The following is a 13,595-nucleotide window of genomic DNA, read 5'->3' on the forward strand; positions in this document are numbered from 1 at the left end:
GTGAATCACTTTCCATCATACATGAAGTTAACCGTATTCTAAATGAAGTGAATTGTTTTCTAATTGAAGTAAATTCTATTTGAAGTACTGTGTATCCACATCATATTTGAATTGATCTGTATCATATCAGGCAGCACAGTGGATCAGCTGGTAAAACGTTGGCCTCACAATTCTGAGGTCCCGGGTTCAATCTCAGACCTGCCTGTGTGGAGTCTGCATGTTCTACTCGTGCCTGCGTCGGTTTCCTTCGGCCATTCTGGTTTCCTCCCACATCTCAAAAACACCCACCATTAATTGGACACTCTAAATTGCCCTGAGGTGTGATTGTGAGTGCGGCTGTTGTCTGTCTCCATGTGCCCTGCGGTTGGATGGGAACCAGTTCCAGGTGTACCCTGCCTCCTGCCCGTTGACAGCTGGGATAGGCTCCAGCACTCCCTGTGACCCTCGTGAGGATAAGCAGCAAAGAAAATGGATGGATGAATCATATCATACCATTACTGGAGTGAATCCCACTGAAATTGCCGTGAATTCTATGGTATCATAATTCAAATAAATCACAAAATTAAATATAATTGAAGTCAATTGTATCAGAGAATCAGTTTAAATAGTACCAAATTGTAATAAATCATACTTTTGTAATTTAAGTGATATTTTATCATAATTTGTTTAAATCGTATCGTTCAGTATGTTAATCCAAGGCGAATCACATCATAATGTATTTTACAATGAGCTTTATTAGAATTTGTGTCCTGTGTATTGCCTTATTGCTTTTACGAGTGGAATTAATCATGTGGCACTTGAATGATATTATAATTAATATCGTCATATCATATCATAACTGGTTTGAATCATATTCACTGGAATGAATCGTACAGTGATGAGTGAATTTTACTGTAATTGAAAAGAATGGCATCGTAATCAGTGTTAATCGTATCCTATTGTAACGGCGTGAATCACATTGTTTTGAAATTTGAGTCAATGGTATCGCAATTGATTGTAATTGAAGTCACATTTTTTCAAAATTGAATGAATTATATTACATCATAATAAATGTGAATCATACTGTGCTTGGAATCGTTCAAATCCTGTTGAAAATTTATTGTCTTTCATCACAATTTGAGTGAATAATTTTTTTAATTCTCATGAATCATGTAAAATTTGGAGCGACTCACATCCCAAATAAAGTGAAATGCATTATAATTGGACAGAACCGTATCAAAACTGGCATGATTCATTCCAGTATGGTAATTGATGTGAATCTTGACGTAACTTGAGTAAAACCTCTCATATAGTAAATAAAGTGTATCATATCCTATTTGGAGTCATTCATATTGCAACAGGCGTAAATGGGATTGCTTTTGGAGTGAATCATATCGTGTTATATTGTGTTTGATCATGATAGGAGTGTGTCGTTATCGGACTGAATCACATTGTACAAAGCGTGTTTGTCTTCCACATGAGCCTGGATGAAAGACGAGCTTGCGACTGCGCTTGGTCTCCAAGGCGACAAGGGTGCACAGTCACATTGAGCCTCCGATTCTCCAGTTCAAACGCAGCCAACCAATGACTCAAGTTTGGGAGCAAGCGAGCAAGGCTTCCAAGAGCTCTTCCCTATTAAACTGAGTCGCGCTCCGCCATCGTCGGACTATTTTTAGCCGCCTCCGAGATGTGAGACGAGAGCGAGGGGGCGCCGGCGTGTATCGAGCGCGGGAAACGTCGATGGAAAGACAAAGCGGGGACGAGAAACTGGAGGTAACAAGAAAACAAAAGGTGGCAAAGGCCGCATCACCACTGCCTAAAGTTGATATTTAAAGGGTGAAGTCCCACTCGGACACTTGAAACCCAGACAGATTATTCTGGATTATTTGTAGTTGTTGTGTTGACTTCGACTGTGGAATGTGCCAGTTATCATGAGTAACTATCGAGGAATGATTTGAGTTGCGCAGAAATCAACTAATTTGTCGAGTGCCACCGGAATGGGTAACGTTCAAGTTGTGAGGATGACTAGTTGGAAGTGTCTGCCGCTTGATTCTAATTTGAATCAGTAGTCACACTTTCTTTCATTCAGACATCAATATTTGTTTCAGTACGTATTTATCTTTGTGGTTATGGAGTTGGTCATATGTCACAGAGAGAAAATCACATTTCAGTTCCCCAAACCCTGGCATTCCACTCGCTGTGATTGTGCATTGTAATATTAAAAAAAAAAACAATAACAATGAATAATAATAATGATGATAAATTTAAAAAAATATCTAATAAGGAATAGTAATAAATAAATAATAAACTGAATAATTGTAGATCACCGCAATGTATCCCATCATAAAAAACATCAGCATTTTTGGTGAGTGGAGCAAAAAAAAAAAAAAATCATAATTCTGGTTTTCAGGAATAATGATGATTTTAATTTTGGGTATTCTAAAGCTATATAAATTAATGAATAAAAAATTATTTGGAGATAGATAACTATTGAAAGAGACTTTAAGGGTTGAAACGAATTATTTTAATAATCATCCATCCATCCATCCATTTTCTTTGCCGCTTATCCACACGAGGGTCATGGGGAGTGCTGGAAACCTACCCCAGCTGTCAACGGGCAGGAGGCAGTGTACACCCTGAACTGGTTGCCAGCTAATCGTTGGGTACATACAAACGAACAACCATTCACACTCACAATCACACCTAGGGGCAATTTAGAGTGTCCAATTAATATTGTATGTTTCGGGGAAATGGGAGGAAACCGGAGTGCCTGTTGATCATTCTTCTCCAAAGTAAAAACAAATGTCGTTTTTTTGAACCAAACAAACTCTCCTTCCTTCATGGAGGACAACAGTAGACATTTACTCTTTCGAAGCTGATTTTCTAAGGATTTGGAGAAGGTTAAGTTAAACTATGTCTCTAAACGATTCATCGGTTATCAAATTTGTTTATACATTCGATCCTCAGTTACTTGTCGATGAATCCATTAATTGTCACACCTGTGAAAGAAGTCTTTGATGTTCTTTCATCGCAAAATCTGACAACTCCAAAAAAAATGACTTTCTTGGAAATGTACAAGTCCAAAATGTTCACATAACTGTGAAATTACACTGAAATGTAAAAAAAGTTTTCCACTTGGTGAATAAAAAAAAAAATTGGTAACAGGTGAGTGCAACAAGAACTGCAGTTCTCTTGAACGAGCGATGGCGTCAGAGGCAGTCATCGGACCCCTCCCCCCACACACACACACACACAAGCCACACCCCCACTGCACCGTCCCTAACCTTAAGTCACCATTGCAACGTGCCATTCAAAAGTAAACATAAACATGGCTATTTTTGGAAGTGTCCCGTAGAAGCGCCGCAATCTGCTGAGTTTGATGGGCACCAAAACAAACTCAAGCCAGCACCTTGAAGTAGGTTAGTAGGACAGGAGCACCGAAGACGACGCGTGAAATGTGGCACATATTTTCAAATGAAACAGAATTCATGAATGGAAAATGGATGCGAGTGAGTTGAGGGAAGCCCAGGATGTGTGTGTGTGTGTGTGTGTGTGTGTGTGTGTGTGTGTGTGTGTGTGTGTGTGTGTGTGTGTGTGTGTGCGTATACGTGGCCGTTTGAAGCCAACACTGATCAGGATGGTAATTTTTTTTTTTTGGGGGGGGGGTGTTTTTTTGCGATAAAAGTCCTACATTTTACAGAAAAAAAAGTCAATTTTTGAGGAAAAAAAAGGGATTGCATTTTAAGAAAATGTTTCAGAAAGTATATTTTTTGGAAAAATAGATGAACATTTGTAAAAAGAATAGGCTCTGTATTTAAATGGGTAAATTTTGAAAGAAATAGATTTATATTAATAATTTTAGACTTTAGAGAGTATATTTTCAAGAGAAACTTTATTAGTGAAAATTTTTGTTTTTTTTAAGTTTTAAAACTTTTAAGGAAATAAGCAGAATATTTTGTTAAAATAATTGTATATTTTTTCACGGAAATGTGGGTTTAAAGAACAAAAAAAAAACGTTAGCAAATTTTTTTCTGGAAAGAGCATTTGCAAAAATGTTTTTAACAGGAAAAAGAATATTTTCAAGAAACAGTTTCATGAGTCATACATTTTCGAGATTTGAAAATGTTGGGGGTGGGCTTTTTTGAAAATCTAATTTTTGAGGGAAAAAATATATTTTTAAGAAGATACATAATTTATCAGAAAAATCTTTATTTTAGAAATCTATTTCAAGGGAAAAAGCATATTTTCTGCAAATAAATATTATATTTAAAATTATTTTTTTAACATTTATTATTTTTTATTATAAAACTATATTCTATGTTTTGAAGAAAATATTGACAAAAAAAATTTTCAAGAGAAAAACATTGAGAAAAAGCAAGACATTAAAAAAATAGTGTTTTGACAAAAAAAAAAAAGACTCATCTATCAAACCAAGTCAACAATTTTATTAGGGTGGGAGGGTCTCATTTTAGTGTAACATTTGGAAAAGAACTGAAAATGGACAAGAGAGCATGTGAGGAGGCCATGGAAAAGTAAATGTGCGCGTGCCCATGTGTGCACAAACATGCACGTACCTGCTGGTGATGCTCAATGCCCATACTGATGGTATTGATGAGGATGGCGATCATGATGCCCCTGTTGAAGTATTTGCTCTCCACGATGCCCCACAGCTTCATCCTGGTGTCGTACCACAGCCTCGCGCAGCGCTCGCCGGCGCCTTCGCGGCAGTCCTTGACGACGACGCCCTCCGTCGCCTCCCCCTCGCCCGTGACGGGGGTCACTCCGTCGGTGAGCGCGGGGGGCTCGGCAGAACGGGCGTGGTTGGTTTTGTCCGGGTGGTGGCTTGGTGGGCCTGACGGGAGACAAAAATACCACCAAAAGTGGCAACATCAACAAGTAACTGCCCACCATTTGCAAACTTTTCCTCAAGTTCAGCTTGACAAGACATAGATAGATAGATAGATAGATAGATAGATAGATAGATAGATAGATAGATAGATAGATAGATAGATAGATAGATAGATAGATAGATAGATAGATAGATAGATAGATAGATAGATAGATAGATAGATAGATAGATAGATAGATAGATAGATAGATAGATAGATAGATAAAACTTCTTACCGCAAACTTTTTTTAAAACTGAAAATCTATTGAAAAATGATTTCCATTCTTCAAAGTAGTATTAACATGAAAAAAGCCTTTTTAAAACTCTTGAAAATATACACCATTTTTTTGGAAAATGTTTTCTGAAGCAAATAATTTTTTTTTGCCAAATTTAAATTTTTTCACAAATGTTTTCCAAAAAATATTCTAAATAAGAAACAATATTCTCTAAAAAAAAAATCCCAAAACTTTTGTTCAAAAAGAAAATGTTGCTTTAAAAAAAAAAAAAATATATATATATATATATATATGTATGTATATACATAGGCTGTATTTATACTTGAACATAAATTTATGGATTTTTATTTTTAAAAAATATTTTATTTACATGAGAACATTTGGGAAAATAGACAATAGTACACAAATAAATACAATAAAAATGGTAAATTAATATAGCTCTCACTGAAAAGCATGTATTTTGGAAAATGTAATTTTTTTCTCAAAGTGTATCTTTTCCCTAGAACATTTTAAATCAGTTTAAAAATTTAAGAAAATATTCACCATGTACCACTGAATTAAAGATGGTCCACCAAGTCCAAAATGTTTTTGTACCTACCAGGTCGCGTAAGGGCGCGCCCCGTCCGCCCTCCCCTCCCGTTGGCCCTGCGCTCCCTGGCGTCGCCCCCTCGCCGGCCCCTTCCGACGCCGCGGAACCCTCGGGGTTTGCCGCGCAGGGCGTTGAAGAGGGCGAGCGCCTGCCTGCGGGCCTTGCGGATGACGTGGCAGAGGAGCTGGAAGAGTTCCTCGTAGCAGTCGCCGGGCTCGCTAGCCAGCGTGGACGAGGACGAGCATCGCGCTCGCTGCTCCTGCATCAGCTGGTGCTCGCGCTGCTTGGTCTCCGAGAACTGCGTGGCGATTACCACCAGGCACAGGTTGATCATGAAGAACGAGCCCACCTTGAAGAGTCAGACCGGACTGTTTGAAAAGTCTACACACCCCTGTTCTAAAAGCCATCCCACCCCTCGTTTGCAAATAACCGAGCACAAGATGAGCAAAACTGAAGCAGGGTAAAGATGCGACAAAAGAAGGATATGGACAGACCCTGAGACAAAACAAGTGTGAACATAGGACTTCCTTTACAGGATTCATCAGCAACAGCAGTTCTGCATGCTTTTCTTGACATTTTCTCCCCTTTTAGCAGGCTATTACACTGCTATAAACGGCTATACACTGACGGCTATTTGGAACTGTTCATAATTCCCTCCATCTTGTGTGAGGCCCCGGTTCCATCTAAGGAAAAGCAGCCCCGGTTCATGATGCTGCCATCACCGTGCTTCAATTTTGGTGAAGAGTAATGCAGTATTTCATTTTGCAGTTGTCACCAAACAGTTAAATCGTGCTTTTGGTAATTTAAAAAAAAACCCTACCATCTTTGATAACAATTTAACTCACAAAGCAACACTTCAAATGTTTTACTGAGAAAATCAATACAAATCCCAGATTGTAATCAAGTTGATTAAACCGGGAAGCTTAGCAGTGTGACTGTAAAACTGGATACACACAAACACACACACACGCGCACATACACACACGGACACACATGGAGGAATCTGCTGGTGTTTGCTTCTCCCCAACAGAGTGTTACGATAAATATTGTTTGTCATAGCGAAGGTTTGTGGGACCCGCTGGCTGCGCTCAGTGAGTCAATCAAGAGAAAGTGAGAAAAAAAAAATGGGAAAAAAAACTGTGGAATAAAATTAATACAAAAAATAAAAAGTGTCGTCACCAATCTGCGTTGAAAACACACACACTCATGTGCATTTTGTCCTACTGAATCTTATGCTGTCTTCTCAAACCGTTTTGTTTTTATTGGAGTGTAACATGTTTATTGTTATATAGAAAGTTGACTTTAGGAAATTTTTTGGTAATTTAACAAATATTTAACATGGCAAAGTGATCAAAAATAATGTACATTTCTGGTGATATTTATTCTCATGTTGATATTTTGGTCAAAGAATGCAATAAAAAATAAATTAAAAAATGAATAAAATTAAAGAACAATTTAAATTTAAAAAAACCTACTGTATAATTAATAAACATACAAATAACAATAAGAAAATTAAAAATTGTCAAAATCTAAAATAAAAAAAATAAATTCTTAAAACACATGAACTAAAACAAGCTCTAACCCCAAACAGAAGGCAGAATAGACAGCATACTGATTGCCATGTTAGCATGCTTTCACTTGGTTAGTCTCAAATGCATCAGAGCAAGTGGGTTTACCAATCCCATAATTCCTTTCGGTGAAACATGTTGATGGTGTCATCTTCTGCTCGTTCGACGTGCATTCCACATTCTCATGCAAAGCTTTGAATTATACAAGCTGCCTGTTGACTTAACGCCACCCCACCGCAACCAATGCGCAGTGTTTTTACATCATCTTCATTTCAATTTCTCTTTACAACCTGACAGTGGAATGTTTACAAATCCAATTAGATTCAATTCAATTCACTGAATTAAATGCATTATTCAACCCCTGAGCGTGAACAACATAAAATCGCCAATGACCCTAAATAGTAACACATTAGATGGATAAAATTTAAATGCCGAAGAAAAAAAAAGTGAAATTAAGAAAGGGCGGCACGGTGCCGCAGCTGGTAAAGCGTTGGCCTCTCAGTTCTGAGGACCCAGGTTTGATCCCGGCCCTGCCTGTGTGGAGTTTGCATGTTCTCCCCGTGCCTGCGTGGGTTTTCTCCAGGCACTCCGGTTTCCCACCAAAACCCAAAAACATGCACCATTAATTGGACACTCGAAAATGCCCCTTGGTATGATTGTGAGTGATGCTGTTGGCTCTCTCCACGTGCCATGCGATTGGCTGGCAACCAGTTCAGGGCGAACCCTGCCTTCTGCCCATTGACAGCTGGGATAGGCTCCCACACTCCCCGTGACCTTCGTGAGGATAAGCGGCCAAGAAAATGGATGGATGGATGGATGAATTGCTAATGACCCTGGACCGGAAGACACAGTAGATGCATAAAAGAAAATCCCCATGGAAAAACAATCAATCAAATAAAAATGTTAAAAAAAAAAAATAAATAAAAAATAAATTAAATAAACATTTTAATAAATCTAACAAAATAAAAATCCATCCATTCTCAATTCTGCTTGTGCTGTTCAGGGTTCCAGGAGCCTATCACACCCGACTCAGGGCAAAGGGTGGACGACAGACACCCTGGACTGGTCGCCAGTCAGTCACAGGGCACTCACATGGACAACCATTCACATTCACACCGTCGCTGAGTGGGTCCCTTCACTAAACGAAGGCGGGTGTACCACTACATAATCAGTGACTCAACCAAAATAAAATTAAGAACAAATTTAACTTAAGTAAGATCAAAATTGTCACCTATAACCCTCATTAAAATAGATGGCAGAAAATGACTGTAGGGAAATTAATTACATTAATATTATGACTAAATTAAAATATAATTAAATATTATTGAATAACATTAATTAACCTCTGACCCCAAACAGGATCACCAGTTGAAAGTGGATTAAATGGATTTAAAAAATATATATATATATCAACTAGAACTAAAATTGAAAACAGTTACAGCGATAGAAATGATATTTACACAGAAACATCCATTCATAACTTGGAACTGCACAAATTTGGCTGGATCTTATTTGTAGTCGAGTGGTGTTCTTCTCTCTCCACCTGCAGTGCGTGTCTCAATAATCTTATCCACTTTCCGTCTATCCACCCCGCGATTACGCCGAGAGAGCTGACCGCACGGCGCTCTTTACACTTGCCCAGAGACCAAACGCCCGCCGAGCTCTTTAATTGCTTTTAGCAGCCTAATCGGATAAGGCTTGCTAACTATTCCCACGGTTGCATGGCGAATACCAGCCTCCTTGTTTTCACTTAATAGTGGCGTCAAGCGGGGTATACGGGACATTAATCAAATTGATTAAAGGTGATTAGACAACTGGTCGTCCTTCGGCATTCTTTCGTTTCAACACATCTGCTGTAAGATCAGACATGTGAATGAATCCCATCGGTCCACATCCTTCATTCCATCTTTCCTTCATCGTCTCTGTTCTTTCATCTCCCCCCACCACTTTCCCTCCATTTTCCAGGTCATTTCATCTTTATTTCCCAGCATTCCCAACAAGGCGTACAGCCACCAGTTTAATTTCCATGCTTTCTCCACTGGGCTGGTCGTGCTCCTCCCCACTCATCACGAAGACACCTAGAGATAATGTGCGACCTATGAGTACTTAGTCCATATCAATATAGTGAGGGGATTGCAGAGGATCTGTGCTGAGTGAGTGAGTGAGTGAGTGAGTGAGTGAGTGAGTGAGTGAGTGAGTGAGTGAGTGAGTGAGTGAGTGAGTGAGTGAGTGAGTGAGTGACTGCACGACGCCCGGAGTTTTGTCCGATACCGTTAAACATTTAGAAGGTGATAATAAACAAAGGTACGTGGAAAAATGAGAGACACTTGGCATAGAGGACCCATATTTAATGCCAAAGTCGATGTTTTCGCCGATAAGAAATTGGAGTGCTATTTCGCTTCCGCTTGTCTTGGACAACTGGATCTACACATGTATCTGGTGAGTAAGTCGTCGAGATTTACGCGGAAGAGTTTGAAAGCGTAGAAAAGTCTGGACGCATACAAATACTTCGTTGCTGAATCTGTTGTCACTCAAGAATCAATCCCACATAGCGATGGAGCCACTCAGATTTTTTTCAATACAAATAGCAATATTTAAATAAATGACCCCTGGTTTTACACTAACTCGCATTCATTAACTATGATTGGGGAAAAAAAAGACGACAGGTTGACAGTTCGTGAATGCAGAAGTGTGTTGCGGGCACACGTTAAACTTGGGTAAACCGCTCCGTGACATATGTTTTTCTTATAAATATACATTGTTCTCAAATGAGTCCAGTGCATGTTTAAAAAAAGAAACTAAACTGCTGGGATAGGCTTCAGCAGCTGTACACGGAAGTGTGTTGCGGCCACACATTAACCTACGTAAACCTGTGACCAACGGTTTATTATCTTTTTTTAAATACCCATTGGACTCATTTGAGAACAATGCATATATATTAAAAAAAAAAAAAAAAAAAACGTCGGCTAGAGGTTTATTGAAGTTTAAGTCTTGGCCGCAACACACTTCCGTGTACGTTGGAGATGACTCCCTGTCATATTTTCTTTTTTAAATATGCATTGTTCTCAAATGAGCCAACTTGGGATTTTAAATACTTCTTGGTAATTTGAGATTGAGAAGAATAATTCCTACCTGAAGTGAAGTGATGGCTACACAAACGTGTGTATTTGGTTGGGCACCATTCATCATGATTATTTGCCGAAATCCATCGATATTTTCTGGTCTTTTCAGCTTGTATTCTACAGAATGACTTTGAATATCTGTCTTGTCTGTTGTAACAACCAACAGCACAACAAGTCTCGGCAATTGTGAATAATCTGCTCCAGTTCAATGTCCCCCACACTGTTGAGCAGCTCTTTTTGACCGGCAATATGGCCGTGAAAATGGTGACGTCATGTGCATGAGCGCGAGAGTTGGGCAAGCACTGCTGGCAGCGTACGTGATGTTTACCAAGTTAGAGGAGTTGCCAGACAGAGTTTCAATAGAGTGGCAGAAGGGAATTGGAATTAGGAGCAAACTGGACTTGAGGACTTTAAATATAACTGAACCTTGTGATCATATTTCACACGCATATCGTATTTTTCTAATACATGTTAGTTTTAAGGCTAATTACACAGAGCTAAAACGTGTGTCACATTGGAGCATAGCCGGAAAATAAAGTCGATGACACGTGAGAGCAGATAGTTGTTGTCTGGACTCACAATTATAAGCAGGATGAAGTAGATGAAGTTGTAGAAGGAATGCGCGTCCATCACGTAGTACATGATCTCCACCCAGCCCTCCAGCGTGATCACCTGCGCACACACATCAGTGCGCATGAACACACACCTTACCGCAACAATCACCGACAAGCGTGTTGGTACCTGGAAGATGACGATCCAGGCGTAAGCGATGTTGTCGAAGTTGATGGCTCCTTTGTGCGGGTTGCTGAATCCGGTGTGACACCTGGTGTAGTACTGGTTCCAGTTAACGCACAGGCCCGACGCCCCGGCGCTGCCGTTCGGCCGCGGCTCCGCGTCCAGGCCCAGCGATCGGCGGTAGAGGACATCGTCTTTGTCCAGGCAGCACGTACGGCCTCCCTCGCGCCGCGCCGGCATGTCCCGGCACGACATGATGCCGTTGTCCACCGGCAGGGAACAAATGAACGGACGCTCGTCGTCCTCGTCCGCCATGTAGTACGGACGCGGAAGGTGGATGCCCGTTGTCCTGAGGGAGAGCGGGCAAACACACAATTTGTTTTTTCCGCATTCTGGTAGGACATGTTTTTTTTTTTTTTCTTCTTTGTGCTCAAGTCAGGTGAAACCATAAAGCAACATAAATATCAGTGTGTGTCTATCACAAAAAGTGTCAAAAGTCTTGCCTAAACTGTAACGGGGAGGTGGCCATTTTTACAATTCTACTACATTTAAATTACCTAATGGTGGAAGGCTGACATAAAACCCTAAAATGCAAACCATTTGCATTTTCTTCATGGGTCTGACATTTCAATAAAACAACTGACAAGACGCCGTCTGTGTGTATGTCTGTGTACCATGAGTGTACATCTGCATATGTGTGTGTGTGGGTGTGTGTGTGTGTGTGTACACTGAATAGTCATGTGGGTCATGGTGCCACATTATTGCTGTAAAATCTCCCAATTGGTTGCCACGGCAACACATTTGACCCTTTCACACACTCACAGCGTGAAATTCTCCTCAGGGTAGCAGCGGTTTCTCAGTAACCCCGCCCACAACTGCACGCCAATGATGCCGAAGATGAAGAAGACGAAGAAGCACAGCAACAGGACGTTACCCAACATGGGAAGCGTGTCCAGCAGCAGGTTGACCAGGATGCGCATGCCTGCGTAATAACACATCCGCACATGAGTGGATCCACAAAACAAAACAAAGTGTCAAAAAGCCTTGCCTATAGAGATACATATATTCAGCCATTTTGTTAACAAGCTACCATTTTAGGGTGATTTCCAAGTGAACTTCAAAATTAAACTTCTCCCAGAAATGCAATCCAATTGTGACCAGTGCTCCAGTACGAGAAGCAAACATTTTCGGTTCATTTTGACTGATTAAATTTAACATAAACATACTCGATGGATGATGTTAAATTAGACAACATTTGAGTGTAACATGGGGGTGGAGTTTGATGTGCCATATTCTTTATGGTGAAAATTTATGCTGACTTTGATTGTTCATCCCGCAAAGCCAGTTTCACTTACTAATATGTAATTTGGTATTAGTAAGGTATTTGGTATTTCTATCATAAGGAGATGTGGTAAAAATTGGTCCGGTGGGGCCATGCCAGTTTTAGCTACCAACATAACATTTGGTAGTCTTGTTTATCAAGACAAAAAAAAAAAAAAACACAACATTGTTTAGGAACCTACGTCTGGAAAAAAAAACAAAAAAAAAACAGCAACTCAGCCATTTTGTTTTGAAGTGGCCATTTTATGTTTTATCACCAGTGTAAACGCCAAAAATTGACTTGGCAGCACCCGGCAGGCTTGGGAAATTCAGCTCCAGTAGGCAGTTTTTCCCAGCAAAGTAACATTTAGTAGACATTTGTATCATGAGTAGACCCACAACTCAATGTCTCAGAAAGGCATGCCCAAAAAGACGGAAATTCTGCCATTTTGGTCCAAAACAAAATTCTATTTTTATATGTATCAGTAAAAGCTGATCCCCTCAGAACTGCATACACTACTCAAAAGATGGATGAGCCTCAATTGAAAAACATTTCATTTTTCATCATTGTAGGCCCAAAACCTTTGAATGAATATAGCCGTCTATGTCCTATATTATCAGAATTATCTGATCAATCTCCAATTTGCTCGTTAACCGTGATTCCACGGCCCATTACTTTGCTTCAGAGATCCTCCAGAGAAACCAAACCAGCTTCCGTGTGCACCATAATCGGATAAATTAGGCATTTAACTGACTAATCAGCGCTAATGGGCACACGCCGGCCACCGGGGGCCAAGTGACGAGAGATCTCTTGGACCCGAACAGGCAGAGCAAGCCTGAATTGAATATTTCACTGATTTATGTTTGAGGGACGTGACCTTCTTCTTTCTTTTAAATAAGCAATGAATGATATGATTCATGAATGGCCTCGCTGATGACAGCCACTGCACCATGATTGTATTCATATTCCAAGTTGAACAAGTTTGATCGACGGATAAAAGAAATTTGCAAGAAATAAGATGCTGCATACATTTTGAACAGAAAACTTAAAAAAAACATTTTAATACAAGTCATTAAATGCACTCACAATCACAACTAGGGGAAATTTAGAGTGTCCAATTAATGTTACATGTTTTTGGAATGTGGGAGGAAACCGGA

General features: G+C 39.8%; 1 protein-coding gene across 1 annotated transcript in view; it reads right to left on the bottom strand.

Moving 5' to 3' along the window:
* Nucleotides 1-13,595, bottom strand: part of LOC133505620 (voltage-dependent T-type calcium channel subunit alpha-1I-like) — a 145,429-nt gene that overhangs the window by 50,568 nt on the left and 81,266 nt on the right. The window contains exons 7-11 of the mRNA XM_061828843.1: nucleotides 11,940-12,099; nucleotides 11,124-11,466; nucleotides 10,962-11,054; nucleotides 5,702-6,041; nucleotides 4,554-4,831 (exon numbers count right to left, since the gene is read on the bottom strand). Of these exons, the coding sequence (XP_061684827.1) occupies nucleotides 4,554-4,831; nucleotides 5,702-6,041; nucleotides 10,962-11,054; nucleotides 11,124-11,466; nucleotides 11,940-12,099 (1,214 nt within the window). The remainder of the gene's footprint in view (nucleotides 1-4,553; nucleotides 4,832-5,701; nucleotides 6,042-10,961; nucleotides 11,055-11,123; nucleotides 11,467-11,939; nucleotides 12,100-13,595) is intronic.

The sequence above is a fragment of the Syngnathoides biaculeatus genome, chromosome 9, assembly GCF_019802595.1.
Source record: "Syngnathoides biaculeatus isolate LvHL_M chromosome 9, ASM1980259v1, whole genome shotgun sequence".
Lineage (NCBI taxonomy): Eukaryota > Metazoa > Chordata > Actinopteri > Syngnathiformes > Syngnathidae > Syngnathoides > Syngnathoides biaculeatus.